This window comes from Trypanosoma theileri (assembly GCF_002087225.1).
Source record: "Trypanosoma theileri isolate Edinburgh chromosome Unknown TM35_Tth_1_V1, whole genome shotgun sequence".
NCBI classification, from domain to species: domain Eukaryota; phylum Euglenozoa; class Kinetoplastea; order Trypanosomatida; family Trypanosomatidae; genus Trypanosoma; species Trypanosoma theileri.
Window position 1 is genome coordinate 1,351,816 of NW_021639843.1, and position 14,115 is coordinate 1,365,930.

Below are 14,115 nucleotides of genomic sequence, written 5' to 3' on the forward strand. Positions count from 1 at the left end.
ATATATTTCTACTTATATATATATGTGTGTGTGAGGCGTTTGTACGAACTGACACCATTATATGATAACCTAGAATGTCTTTAAGAAGAAAAAAAAAAAGCAATTGAAATGTCTATATGTTTCTCTCTTTATTTCTTATTATCCTTTTTTTTTGTTTTTGTTTTTTTCGTTGTTCTTTCCCTTTTCTTTTTACTCCGTTGCAGAAAAGCTCTCAAACCGCTCGACGTTCTTTCGTTAGAAAAGAAAAAAAATAATAGTTAATATTACCAATAACACTACACTACATTCTTTCGCCAAAATGACAACAGTTCTTATGGTTGAATCTCGGTTCTTCGGAGCCGTTAACAAGTCAAAGGACAACAAGCTTGCCACCACACCGGAGGTGAGTGAGAGTCAATCTCAACAAGATAACTCTATGATTGTTGCCGTTGAGAAGGAAATTATGGAAAAACTCGAAAAGGATATTGGTGCTAAGGTTATCTACCTCCCTATAAATAATGAACCACGCTCCACTCGTGCCTTTTTCGATGGAAAGACAGACTGTCTCTTTGTGAATGAATCCATCTCTGCTCACCACTTCACTGATAATCAAGGTAAAATTACCCGTCGTGTTGTAATTCTTTACCCTATGGGAAAGGGTCGCCGCGGGGAATTGCCAAAGGCTCAACTGGTTAACAAGCTCACCAAGACAGTACAACAGAGTGAAGATGCTGGACTGGAGCTTCTGGACCTGCGTGACCTTGAGGCTAAGGGTAAGGTCCTGGAAGGTTTGGGTGCTCTGAACTTTTCCTACAATGGTAAATTCGTTTATATGGCACTGTCTGGACGAAGCAATGAAGAGGTTCTCGATATCATCTGCAGTAAGGAAAACTTAAACATTCCTGAGGAAAACCGTTTCGTTTTCACAGCTGTACTTCCCCGTCTTCCTAACGCTGATGGAGTTGTCACTGGTGAAGACGTTATTACCCACACCAGCCTTGTTGGATGGTGCGGAAAGGGAATCTGTGCCTGGGGCTTTGAATTCCTCCGCTTCCCCTCTGAAGAGAAGCAGGAGGCGTTCTACCACCACCTTGAAGTAACTTATCAAAAGATGCTCAACCTCAACGCTGAGGAAATTCGTGCCTTTGTCGGTAATGCTTATGAATTGGCCTACCGCGTTGGTGATGAGGAGCGCCATGTGCTCTGTATTTCCGACTCCGCAATGAAAGCCCTGCAGCGTCGCAACCTGAAGGCCCTTGAAGAGTGGTACGGCCGCGAGAACATCATCATCTTCTACGCCGACGTTGTCCAGCGCCGTGCGGGGAAGTCTGTGCGCGCCCTCATCTCCGCCCCCGTCACACACGGCGAGGTCCTCCCAGCACCGGGGCAGAAGTCCGCTCTTGAGGTTGCCCACGTGGACGTGATGGATGTCTCCGCTGCTACCTTCCGCCGATGAATAAGTCGCGTATAGAGAGACAGAGAGAGAGAGAGAGAGAGAGTGTGTGTGTGAATGAACGAGAAAGATAAAGAAAAGAAGAAGGTAGAAGGTAGAAGGAGAATTTACGTTTTTTTTTTTCCTGTATTTATGTATTAATAAAACGAAGGGTAACAAGAACATCAAGAATGAAGAGAAAAAAGATAGCAAAAGAAAAATACGTCTTTAAATGGCCCCACGTACAACGTGTACACACACCAAATGTTCACCTGTTGCCATAAGCTATTTTATTTGGTTTGTTTCTGTGGAAAAGAGAAATGAAAAAAGAAAAATAAATTAATAAAGGATTTTGAAAGAAGTGAAAATTAGAGCGCAAAGAATACGTAATAGTTTTTTTTTCCTGTTCTCTTTGTTCTTCTTACACACGCTCGAGAGAAGGCAAAACGATTCTACTTTGAATAATGTATTTCGATTTTTCTATCTTGTGCATAGGTGTAGAAATGCGTGGCTGGCACTCTATGTAACTGTATTTTTGAGTGTGTCCATTTTTTTTTTCTTTTTTCTTTACACATTTATGTGTGTTTTTATTTATACATATATCTGTTACTACATGTCTCATTAAGTGTCTTTTTTTTTTCTCTCTTTTCTTCAGAAATAGTAATTGTGTGTAGGGATTATGTCAGTAAGTCCCCTAGATGATATTGTAGAGATCAGTAGACGCTGTGAATCTCTTCGCCAGTCATTGGCCAACGCAGATGATGATTTTAAAACTATTCCTAGTAAAAAATACTTATACTTGTGTAAAGTAAGTGGAGAGAAACCAAATTCCACGTTTCTCTGCTTTAGTGAAGGTACACATGGAGGTAACTTGGATTTACATTGCTCATATCTTAGTCAACGAGCGTTATTGCCTATTCTCTTGACACTTCCGTTGTGTCCTTGGCTTTCCCATATTAACTTGCGTGAAGAGAGACTCACGACGACACTTATTCAACTCCTTTGTATGTCTCTGCAAGACCTTCCACGTGTGAGGACAATTGACGTGTCAGGAAATCCTTTTGGTTCTTATGGTGTGCGAACACTTCTTACACTTGTAATGCGTAATCGTAGCATTGTGGATTGTCGTGTTGACGGTGTACAATGCGTTGGGGCATTACTGCGACGCTTGTACATGGCATGCGAACGAAACAAGATGGAAACTGTAGAATCGAAAGAGGCATCACTGAATTCATCAGATTCATCTACAGTATCTTCACACACCGTGTAAAGGAATTTGAATGAGAGAAGAAATGATATTATGTGACGTTAGTTTTCTGAAAATGTAAAATATACCTTGCTTTTTTTTCCAATTTTTTTTTGTTTCTACAAGAGCATAAATACATGCTCGTAATGGTATTTAAAAACAAAAGAAAGTGAATATGAGGGATAAGAAAAGTGAGAAAATGTAATAAGTTGTTAAATTTCTACAAATGTTTTCGTTCTAGTATTCTAATGAACACATATTTCTTTCGGATTGATTTTTATTTTATTTTTATCTCTCTTCCTTAGGGGGAAAACTTGTTGTGTACACAAGTATAACGTGATAACAAAAAGAGTTGTATATATATATATATATATTTTTTTTTTTGAAGTTAGACATTTGATGAGGAGACTCTCTCTATTCAGCAGAAGGTATCTCTTAGTAACAGTACCATTAGCTACTTTGAGATCAACTGATGTGTCTTCTTCTTTTCGTATCTGCAGCAGGAACCATTCAATAACTACAGATAGATGCACATTAGAAGAACTTCATAGGTCTGCTGCAGAATTCTTTGAACGTGGTGATTTTGTTAATGCGATTAAGCAATGGGAAGCGGTAATGAAATCACAAGGTGAGACTGATAGCCCTAGCCCAACATTAATGAACTGTTTAAATAATCTAGCCTGTGCCTATGGTGAGATTGGGCATCAGAAGAAAAAACTACAATTACTTGAACGTTCACGTGATATGGTAAGTAAAGTTTATGGTAACGATCACCCTCAGTATGGAATGGTTTTGTATAATATGGCTTGTGCTCATGAAGAAATGGGAAACTTTCAAAAAATGGAAGATCTACTCTTAGAATCACTCGCTATTCATGAACTTAAATTTCATCCAAAACACCCAAAGGTTGGACGTGTTTTACTTCTTCTCACAGAAGCTCATGGTCATCTTGGGAAGTATGAAGAACAATTAAAGGTAGCAAAAAGAGCTTTTGAAATTGTACAACGACATTGCGGACCAGAGCATACACAAACTACTATAGCTATGTTAACTCTTGCAAGGGCTTATGGTGCAAATGGTAATCAAGCTAGACGTCTACAACTCGCACAACAGTCATACGATATTCAAGAGAAAAAGTTGGGAGCCATGAACCCACAAATCGCATTAACGCTTATAGAATTAGCAGATTCTCATGGTGCAAATGGAAATCATTTTCATAGAAAAGAATTATTAGAAAAATCTATTGAGATTCAAAAACGAGCCTTTGGTACTCAACACACCCATCTCATTACAACTTATACAGCTTTAGGAGATGCTTGTGGAGAATTAGGTGACAAAGAAAATCAATCTTTCTGGTATTGTGAAGCTTTAGATCTTGCACGACGACGATATAAAGGAAAACATATTGCTATTGGAACTGCTGCTAATAAATGTGCATGGGGTCTTTTGCGTATTGGAAAAGTAAAAGAGGCAAAATCTTTAGCAGAAGAAGCCCAAGAAATTTTTGATGGCAATGTATCAGACGATCATCCAGCTGCCATTGAACTTCGCAACACCTTCAATGAATTAATGAAGGTCACTATTGGAAAAGAGTCTCTGTGAAAAATGTTCTCCTACGTCATATTTAGTATATATATATATATATATATATATATATATATATATTCCTATCATTACCTGTTTAGAGGTGTATTGGTTTATCACTAAAATAAATTGATTTGTGTTTTTTCTATTCTTATTGTTCTTATTATTATTTTAATACTTTTTTTTTAATATTTTTCATACTTTTATTTTTATTTTTTACCTCTAAACTCCTTGACTACTATTATTATATATAGGACTAATAGAAAAGAAAAGTGTGTGGGAACGATGTCCGGAATAAAGATTGAGGAGGTCATCTCAACAACCAAAAGACAGCGTGTGGCGGCCCACAGTCACGTCAAGGGACTTGGACTGGATGCCGATGGTGTTGCAAAGCCATCGGGTGATGGATTTGTGGGCCAAGTGAAGGCACGCGAGGCGGCCGGTCTCGTTGTGGAACTCACGCGCTCAAAGAAGATGGCCGGTCGCGCTCTTCTCTTTGCTGGACCACCGGGAACTGGTAAGACGGCTCTGGCACTCGGTATTGCGAAGGAGTTGGGGCCTAAAGTGCCCTTCTGTCCGATGGTCGGCAGTGAGGTGTATAGTGCGGAGGTAAAGAAGACAGAAGTGCTGATGGAAAACTTCCGACGTGCGATTGGGTTAAGGATTAAAGAGCAGAAGGAGGTTTACGAAGGAGAAGTGACAGAGTTGCGGGCAGAGGAGACAGACAACCCATTGGGAGGTTATGGCAAGTCTATTTCTCACGTAATTGTTACACTCAAGTCAGTGAAGGGATCCAAGCAGCTTAAGTTAGATGCGGCCATCTATGAAAGCCTAGAAAAGGAAAAGGTATCTGTTGGTGATGTTATTTATATTGAAAGCAGTACCGGTGCTGTCAAACGAGTGGGTCGATCAGATGCATACATTGGAGACCACGATTTGGAGGCGGATGAGTACGTTCCTCTTCCAAAGGGTGATGTTCACAAGAAAAAAGAAATTATTCAAGATGTAACACTGCATGATCTTGATTCTGCTAATGCCAAACCTAATCAAGGACAAGATGCACTTTCAATTGTGAATAGTTTAATGAAACAAAAAAAGACGGAGATTACAGAAAAACTTCGACATGAAATTAATAAGGTTGTTAATAAATATATTGATCAAGGAGTAGCAGAATTGGTACCTGGTGTTTTATTTATTGATGAAGTACATATGTTGGATATTGAATGTTTCACTTTCTTAAATAAAGCACTGGAATCTACACTTGCTCCTGTGGTAATTTTTGCCACTAACAGAGGCAGTTGTCGTATAAGAGGAACAGATGTTCGATCTCCTCATGGTATTCCTACAGATCTTCTTGATCGACTTCTTATTGTCCGTACAACTAATTACAGTATTGAAGAAATTGTTTCCATCGTTGACATTCGTGCACAAGTGGAAGGTGTAAAAGTTTCCGATGCATCTCTAGAACTTCTTGGTCAAATTGGAGAACGTACTTCACTCCGTTATGTGGCGCAACTACTAACACCGGCACTTATTATTGCCGAGACAAATGGACGCTCTGTTATTGAAGAAGAGGATGTGATGCTAGTTGATGGATTATTTAAGGATGCCAAAGCTTCTGCTCAGCTTCTTCATGAACACGCAGACGATTACGTGTATCAGTAGAAAAATGAAAAAGGGATGAAATGGAGAAAGAGGTATGGGAAGTGGGAAATGTTCATTCTGAGTCACAGCAATAAAATGGTGTATAACTCTTTATGAAGGGAAATATCCCACAACTAGAATTAAAATGAAAATGAAAAAGAAATATTACTGCCCCACATTATTATTATTATTATTATTATTATTATTTATTCTTTCTTTCTTTCTTTTTTATTTTTAAAAAAAAAAAGATGGAAAATAATGAACGGCATAAGAAGAAAGAAAAAAAGAAAAGAAGAAAAGAAACAGTAAAGTTACTACCGTGACACTGTAAAAAAAAAAAACTGTTTCCTGTTTTACTTCACTTTTGAATCCCATATATGTATTTCTCTTTCCCTATTCTTCTTTTTTCTTTCATTTCTTTTCATTTCATTCTCACGGTTTGACTTGTGTAGGTGTGTGAGTTCACCCTACCCCTACCTCCCCTCCCTTCTTTCTCCCTCTCCCTCTTTATTCCCCAAGGGGAATACGAGGAAAAAAAAAACCATCATCCTCATTGTTATTATTGATCATAGCAATAGCACTCACTCACACACATAGGGAGATAGAGAGAGAGAGATAGTAGTTGTAGTAGTAAGAGACGGACTGGTATGGAGTTCCTCGCCTTCGACGGCCCTCCCCGGCGGTATTACTGCGGGGATGCGGCCACCAGTCGACGGGTTTGGCCGCTGCTCGTCACCCGCCGACTGCCGGCGGCCCGTCCGTTCTGCCGGTGGGCGGCACGCGGGGGGGCGGCGGTGCACTGCGGCCTGCGGCTGCGGCTCCACGCCGGGCGGGGGTGTTGTCTCGCCGCCACCCGCGAGATTCCCGCCGGCCGCCCGCTCGCGTCGATCCCCACACGACTCGCCCCCACCGCCTGCAACGCCGCGGACACGCGAGAGACACTCGCCGCCGTCCTCGCACGGGAGCTCCACAACCCACACAGTCCACATCGGCCATACCTGGAGTTTCTGCATGATATCTATAATACAGATATATATGACCGGCATAGCTCATTGCAGGAAGAGTTAGATACGCTTTACATGGGGAATGCTATGAGTGCGAAAGGGGTAGAAAATGCACCATTTATTACAAAAAATACCCTCGTGACTCCCTCACAACGAGTTGAGTGGATTCGTCTACATTCTATGTTAAGGCAAATAGAACAGAGTTTACCACATTTTGCCTCCAAATCTGCTTCATGGGGAATGTCCATGACTCTTTCTCGGTCTATTTATGATGATAATGGAGGTCTAAATTTATACCCTATTATTGATTTTTCTCTTCATAGTTTTGAACCAAACTCAGTGATTCGAATAACTAACCCAAGAAATGTTCAAGATAAAGGGATTGGCTTAAAATGGCACGATTCCAAGCAACCGTGTGTTCATCTCTTTTCAACGCGTACTATATCGGCAGGTGAACCTATAACTATTCTTTATAGTCCACGTCGTGTGAAAACAACAGAGGATGCTGAATATTGGAAACTAAGGTGGGGTTATGTACCTAACTGAATGAACACTGCAGAGAAATATATACATTACACACGCACAAGATGGCTATTTTTTTTTGTTTATCTTCTTGAATTTTTTGGTGTTGATTTTTTTTTTTTTTTTCGTTTTTTCCTATACATCTGCTTAGTTCACAGAAACCGTTTTACCGGTTCCTCTATTAAAAATTTTTTACTCAAAAAAAAAAAAACAATACATACATTCTTTTATTGTTTTTTTTAGAGTGAAAAAAAGAAAATAGAAATGATGTGAGTAAGGGTAAAGTGATCTTATTTTAAGTGTGTTTATAATACATGGTGTTGTGTGTTATCTCTTGTGATTTCCATGTAATATTTTCTTTCTGTATTTATTTTCTCTTTTAAGAAAGAAAAAAGGAACATAAATGCAACGTACATCATTTGAAGTCTCTATTGACCCATCCCGAACCGATGCGTTTGTAAGGGTATCGGCTAATTACATTAACAGTAATTTAATTCCTTATTTTGGTGGTAATTTACCCCCAGTAGTACCCCTCTGCCTTTCAGATGGGAAAAAAAACGTTTATGTTGGATGTTTAACTCATCAACCACATAACCTTCAACCATTTAAATTGCTTATTTCTATTGCTTTAAGTGAAGATATTGGATTACAAGATGGTAAATTTGTGCAGTGTATTCCAGTATATAATCCCATAAGGGCAAGTAAAGTTTTGGTCTCACCTACCTCAGTAGATGATAGCGAGGTGGTTGAGCAAAATGCTTCCCGTATTGAAGGACAGCTTCTACGTCAAGTTCAGGTAGTATACCCTGGAATGACTCTTAGTGTTGCTGTTTTTTCAGGTGTTCATGCAAAAGTAACCGTTCAGAAAATTGAAGATGAAAATGGTCAAGAAATTACGTCTAACTGTGCTGTTATGTTTGATGGAACCGAATTTGTAATAGCCACTAGAGCGAGACAAATCATTCAGAATGAAACGCCAAAATGGACTGTTTTACGATCTATAACACATAATTATTATGAAAAAAAGATTTCTAATGTAAAAATGGAAGCTTTCTTTTACGTAAATTCTGTAACAGCTAAACGGTATAATTGGAGTGAAGGAAATATTGTTGGTTTTTGGGATCTTGCACGAATGTCAAAACTTATTGAATCTAAACAACTTACTCCATCTTTCTTCCGATCAAACGCCTGGAAGGCACCTATTCGTTTAACAGAAACATTACCTGATGGCGTCTGCTTATGTATGGTATTTGATCGTGCTACTAATGTAGTTGTTTTTCCTAATCCTGATGAAGCTATACCTAACATAACAGAAAAAGATACTACTCATGGTGATTTTAATTTTTACCCTGAAAATACATTGAAGTATGAAGAAATTGTAAAAGTTCATGAAGATGCATCAAGGGAACTTTTACAACATTTGAAAAATTGGTTTGGAAATGGTAATGGATCTAATTCTAACCACAATTTCTATGGAAATAATGGTAACATATTACTTTGTGGTGCAAAAGGATATGGTAAAACAGCTATTCTTGGTGCAGTCTTAAATCAGTTATGTGATGTTCATGTTTGTTTTGTTCAGTGCTCTTCAAGTACTAAACTTTTATCATTACTACAAGAAGCATTAATTGAGTGTGTAATGTGTGCCCCTTCTGTACTAGTCTTGGATAATTTTGATGCTATCGCACCTTTGCAAAAAGAAGGTTCTCTTTCTGCTATTAGTGGTACGACGAAATCTATGTTAGAGGAGACACTTAGATGTTTTACAGAAACACTTACACTTAGTGGTCGGAGTTCTGTAGTTGTTATTGCAAAATGTGGAAATCGTGAAGATGTTCACGAATCTCTTCGTTCTGCAAGTTGTTTTCCTAAAGTAATTAAAGTTGAGGCACTAAATCGTAAAACACGTATGGCTTTATTACAACAATTATTTCCAAATGAATCTACAGAAATGGTAGAAGAACTTGGTACTTTAATGGATAACTATACACCCTTTGATATTAAGAAAGTCTCAGCACGTATCAAAAGTTCTTTCAAGGATGGAAAAATTCCATCTTTAACATCAATAAAAGAAACTATAGCTTCTTTTACTCCATTATCTCATACTGGAATTACATTTCTAAAAGGAGAAAAACAGTCATTAAATTCTATTGGTGGACTTTCTGTGGCTAAGAAAGTCTTGTATGATACCTTGGTATTACCAATGAAAAATCCTGCTCTATTTTCTCGTTTACCATTAAAAACTCGAAGTGGTGTTCTCCTTTATGGACCCCCAGGTTGTGGTAAAACTTTTGTAGTAGAGTCTATAGTAAATGCTGAAGACTTACATTGTATCGTAGTTAATGGTCCAGAGATTTTTGGAAAATACATTGGTCAAAGTGAACAGAAAATTCGTGATATTTTCGAAAGAGCTCAAGCAGCTGCACCATGTGTCATTTTCTTTGATGAATTTGACTCTGTTGCACCTCAACGTGGAGTAGATAATTCAGGAGTTACTGATCGAGTTGTAAATCAGTTACTTTGTTATCTTGATGGAGTAGAAGGAAGAAAAGATGTTTATGTGGTGGCCGCTTCTAGTCGACCTGATTTAATTGATGCAGCTTTACTTCGACCAGGTAGATTAGATAAACTCGTACAATGTCCTCTTCCTTCACTGGAGGAAAGATTGGAAATATTAAATAATTCTTTTAAAAAAACTTCAGCGAACTTAACCCAAGACGAAATTGAAACTATTGCGAAAGAAACTGAGAATTGGACCCCAGCTGATTTAGTCGGTTTGGTGTCTTCAGCTAATTTATTTGTGACTCGTCGTGTAATTGATAAACTCTCTTTGGGAGAAACAATGGAAGTGTCATCCGAAGCTAATTTTGCTCTGGCAAATATTGGTAGTGGAACTACACGAGAGAAAATTGAGGATTCACTGAAAACGTTACTTGGTATTACGAAACAGAAACAAAATATTGATGTTGTCACACAGATTGTAATGGGAGATGTAAGAAGCGCTATGGAATTAGCTCGTCCCTCTCTTTCTCAAAAGGAGATTTTAAAATACGAAAGAATTCATCATCTCTTTAGTGGAGAAAATAAAGGGGAGAAGAGAACGGAGATGGGGAAAAAGCTAGTTTTCCAGTAATTAAATGATATTGCTGAAATCAGTGGAAGAGGGTAGAAAAGAAGAAAAGGTAAACGTTGTAATGGACACTCTGATTCTATATCTTACTCTGTGCGCTTCTCTGTGTCTCTTTCCTCAATATATATATATATATATATATATATATATATATATGTCTGTGTGTGGGTGTGTGTGTTTTTCTTTACTTGGAGTGTATCTGTTCGTAATTGTGTACTTGTATGGTAATGATAAAATACACATTTATTTGAAGTATACCTGCAGTACGTTTTTTCCTATTTGTTTTCACCTACTCCGTGTGTGTGTGTGGCCGTGTGAATGTGTGTGGTTGAGGCACGGTTGACATTTGCAAAATGGTGGTTTCTTGGGTTCATGAATTAGTCTTTTAACTCCATATCATGCACTACGATACTCTTTTTTTTTTCTTTGTTTCTTGTAGATCTGCTGTTTAAGAGCTGCAAAGCAAGCAAACCTATATATCCATTATACACGACTGTGATACAATGACCCGACAGATGCATGTCTCACTGTTTCTCCTGCTGCTGTTGTTTCTATTTGTACAGTTGTGCAGCACGAGTGGAATCCTCGCTGCGCCGTCGGCTGGAGTTGTGCGGGAGGTGCCCCTTAAGGGACAGGGCGCATCGCAGGCGTACACCGTCGCCACGGAGAACCGAAAGTTTATCCGCATTCGTGCCTTCTATGAGGACTTGACCAATGATAAGTACTGCACTGCGGTCGGAGAATTGATCAAAGACTTTGAGGGCAATGATGTTGAGTGCTACGCTAATGATGTTTTTACCGAGGAAGACATATCCAAATATATCGACACAATTATTCCTGCTGCCATTAAACTACACGAGGATCGTCTGCTCGTTGATCCTGTGGATGGTCCGTTGATTGTTCCTGAGTTTGAAGAGAACAATGTTTGCAATAACATTACTGTTCCTGAGGACCACCATTCTAAGGGTGTCAATGATGCTGACATGGTACTCTATGTGTCTGCCAGACCTGTGTATGACATTTATGTCATCTGCGCTAGAAATGATGATGGCCGACCGATTGCCGGAGCGATAAACATCCTCCCATTTGCAAAAAAGTCTCAACGGTATAATGTTCGTATTATGGCACACGAGATTGCGCATGTACTTGGATTTGACTATAATGTGTTTAAGAACTATAGTATGGTGGATGAGATCAACTTTGACGATGGAAGAAAGCGCATGCTGGTGAAATCAAGCAAAACGAAGGAGAAGGTACAGGAACACTATGGTTGTAACACAGCTCAGGGCATGGAATTGGAGTATGAAAAATATGGAAATGGGAAAACAGTTTCATCACACTGGAACTATCGTGTCGCAAAGGATGATCTAATGAGCTCTCAGTTTACCGTTAGCGGTATGTACTATAGCGCTCTGACGATGTCTGTGTTTGATGATCTACCATATTATTCTGCCAATTGGGGAATGGAAGAGCCGATGGCATGGGGCAATAAATCCAATTGTGATTTGCTTGATAATAATTTTGAAAATGCATTCGTTGGAAAATATCCCACCATGTTTTGTAGTATTGGAAAACCGTACTCATGCACAACTGATCGCAGTGCAGTTGGCTACTGCATTCCCGAATCGAGATACACTGACTCCGATGGCAATGAGATCAATGCTGCTTTTGTGAGAAGTGAGTTGTATAATTCAGCTAATACTGGAAGTATGTCGTGCTCTGATAAAGTAACATCCGATATTCCAGGATCGATCTTTGACAATGATTCATTCTGTTTGGATACAGAAGAATACACAAGAGTTGTTGGACAAGATACATTGTCTTTCACTGGTGTGTGTGCACGGGTGTCATGTGATGGGGGTAAAGTGAAAGTGATGTACGCTGGCGATAACAAATGGTACGACTGTCCCGAGGGAAACTTACTGGTGCCAACATCGACATCTTCATTCGTAAGCGGGAAAATCATGTGTCCCAAGTACAACGAGGTCTGCACCGTCGCCCCTGACGGCAGCAGTCGCCGCCCGATGATTTACCCGCCAGGGTATGAACATCCCACTGAGTCTCCTGGCCAAGGTGGGGATGGGTGTGTTGCACCTGCTCTCCTTGCTCCAGTGGTACTTTTTGTGATGACCCTCGCTCTCTCACTTCTCTTCTGAGGCGGTAATGGTAATATCAGCAGAGCATGCATAGACTCATGTACAACTATATCAAAGTATACAATTTTAATCTTGTGCTTGCTCAGACGCAGCATTAAGTTATACTTTCTTTTCTTTTTTTTCTCTTTTACACTTAATACTGCTATATACTCTTTGTTTTTATGTTCCTGTGGTTGCGTGAATTCCATACACTTCAGTTTCCCTACCCTTCATCGATAAATGGCACCACACGGTTTTTCTGCTCTTTATTTCTCTTCTCATACCTGATTTTGTTTTTATGTTCCTCGAAATTATACACTCTTTATATCCTTTAATGATTTGTGGGGTTTGCAATAAAATACTGACTTGTCTGTAAATTTTTTGTTCGGGTCAGTGTGATTGGCACCCTTAGAGTAAGTATACTGCGGTCAATAAACCTTTTGTTTCTATGGGTGATGTCAGAAGTAAGCGGTGGGTAGGTGTCTTTCCCTGTTGCTGTTTTTGTAACTTGTGTAAATGGTGGGCAGACTATTGTCTCTCCCATGCTTGCTCTGCATCTTAATGATGGTGTTCTCTCTCCTCCTTGCTTTGTGTCTGTGTATCTTTGTAGTCTCTTGGGAGCGTGATGGAATGCTGCTGTTGCGGTGTGGATCCCGAGAGGGTGTTTCTTGCGGTAACGCCGTCTGCGTCTATCCACAATTGTTTTTAGTGCCCTGTCGAGGTGGGCCGTGGCGTGGGTCGGGGTGATGGGTCTGTGGGGATGCTGGCGGGGGAATGGTATGCTACTGTTCCTTCATGTGTGTATGTATGTATGTCGCTGTGAATTGGCTGCGCAGACCCTTCCACAATGGTGTGGCATACCGCTTTCTTGGGGGATCGGCGTATGTAGTGCACTGTTTGCTCTTGCCACCCCCAATGGTGGTGTGACTTTTGTGCGGTCGTCAGTGTGCGCTGCCGGGGCATGGGTCCTCTCTCCATGCACGTGGTGTGTGTGCACTCTTGCTGTGCGGCACAGTGCCGTCCGCGTGCTGCGAGTGAATTTGGTCTGCAGGGGTCGCTGGCGGTATCTGAAACGGAAGCTGCCTCGTTGCGTTGCTTGCATGCTGGTGTGTCTGTGGGTGTGAGGTGATGGTTTCCACACTTGAGGCTGTGCGTGGTGTGATGTATGCGCAGAAGCGGTGTGTCTGTGTGTGTGTGTAACCGTGTGGTTGGTGCGGTGTGCTGCCGCCTCTATCGGCTAACTGCTGCTGAGGGGGATGCGGTTGGAATTGCGGAAGGGTGTGCGCTGCACAGGATTGGCTCTCCCGCCTGCTTTGGCACTGTGGGGTGGGGACGCAGTGACTGCGTACCTGAGTGTTCACCCATCTGTGGTACCACTGTATATACCATACACTAATATTCTTTCTCTTTTATGTTCTTCTCCTTTCCATTTTTATGTT

The 14,115-nt window shown here is 40.2% G+C and overlaps 8 protein-coding genes across 8 annotated transcripts; all 8 read left to right on the forward strand.

The window, feature by feature from the left end:
- Positions 1–298: 298 nt before the first annotated feature.
- On the forward strand, positions 299–1,435 carry TM35_000016280 (uncharacterized protein; the record flags this gene model as incomplete). Its single annotated transcript, XM_029021309.1, has 1 exon — positions 299–1,435. One exon carries the CDS (start codon positions 299–301, stop codon positions 1,433–1,435), a length of 1,137 nt encoding a protein of 378 aa, XP_028887817.1.
- A 655-nt stretch (positions 1,436–2,090) lies between these two features.
- Positions 2,091–2,681, forward strand: TM35_000016290 (uncharacterized protein; the record flags this gene model as incomplete). Its single annotated transcript, XM_029021310.1, has 1 exon — positions 2,091–2,681. One exon carries the CDS (start codon positions 2,091–2,093, stop codon positions 2,679–2,681), a length of 591 nt encoding a protein of 196 aa, XP_028887818.1.
- Positions 2,682–3,056: 375 nt separating this feature from the next.
- Positions 3,057–4,259, forward strand: TM35_000016300 (uncharacterized protein; the record flags this gene model as incomplete). Its single annotated transcript, XM_029021311.1, has 1 exon — positions 3,057–4,259. The coding sequence occupies one exon, from the start codon at positions 3,057–3,059 to the stop codon at positions 4,257–4,259; it is 1,203 nt and encodes a 400-aa protein (XP_028887819.1).
- Positions 4,260–4,526: 267 nt separating this feature from the next.
- Positions 4,527–5,906, forward strand: TM35_000016310 (RuvB-like DNA helicase; the record flags this gene model as incomplete). Its single annotated transcript, XM_029021312.1, has 1 exon — positions 4,527–5,906. One exon carries the CDS (start codon positions 4,527–4,529, stop codon positions 5,904–5,906), a length of 1,380 nt encoding a protein of 459 aa, XP_028887820.1.
- Positions 5,907–6,532: 626 nt separating this feature from the next.
- Positions 6,533–7,435, forward strand: TM35_000016320 (uncharacterized protein; the record flags this gene model as incomplete). Its single annotated transcript, XM_029021313.1, has 1 exon — positions 6,533–7,435. The coding sequence occupies one exon, from the start codon at positions 6,533–6,535 to the stop codon at positions 7,433–7,435; it is 903 nt and encodes a 300-aa protein (XP_028887821.1).
- A 379-nt stretch (positions 7,436–7,814) lies between these two features.
- Positions 7,815–10,544, forward strand: TM35_000016330 (putative peroxisome biogenesis factor 1; the record flags this gene model as incomplete). The annotated part of the gene is made up of 1 exon (XM_029021314.1): positions 7,815–10,544. One exon carries the CDS (start codon positions 7,815–7,817, stop codon positions 10,542–10,544), a length of 2,730 nt encoding a protein of 909 aa, XP_028887822.1.
- Positions 10,545–11,044: 500 nt separating this feature from the next.
- On the forward strand, positions 11,045–12,697 carry TM35_000016340 (surface protease GP63; the record flags this gene model as incomplete). Its single annotated transcript, XM_029021315.1, has 1 exon — positions 11,045–12,697. The coding sequence occupies one exon, from the start codon at positions 11,045–11,047 to the stop codon at positions 12,695–12,697; it is 1,653 nt and encodes a 550-aa protein (XP_028887823.1).
- A 782-nt stretch (positions 12,698–13,479) lies between these two features.
- Positions 13,480–13,800, forward strand: TM35_000016350 (uncharacterized protein; the record flags this gene model as incomplete). The annotated part of the gene is made up of 1 exon (XM_029021316.1): positions 13,480–13,800. One exon carries the CDS (start codon positions 13,480–13,482, stop codon positions 13,798–13,800), a length of 321 nt encoding a protein of 106 aa, XP_028887824.1.
- Between the last annotated feature and the right edge of the window lie 315 nt (positions 13,801–14,115).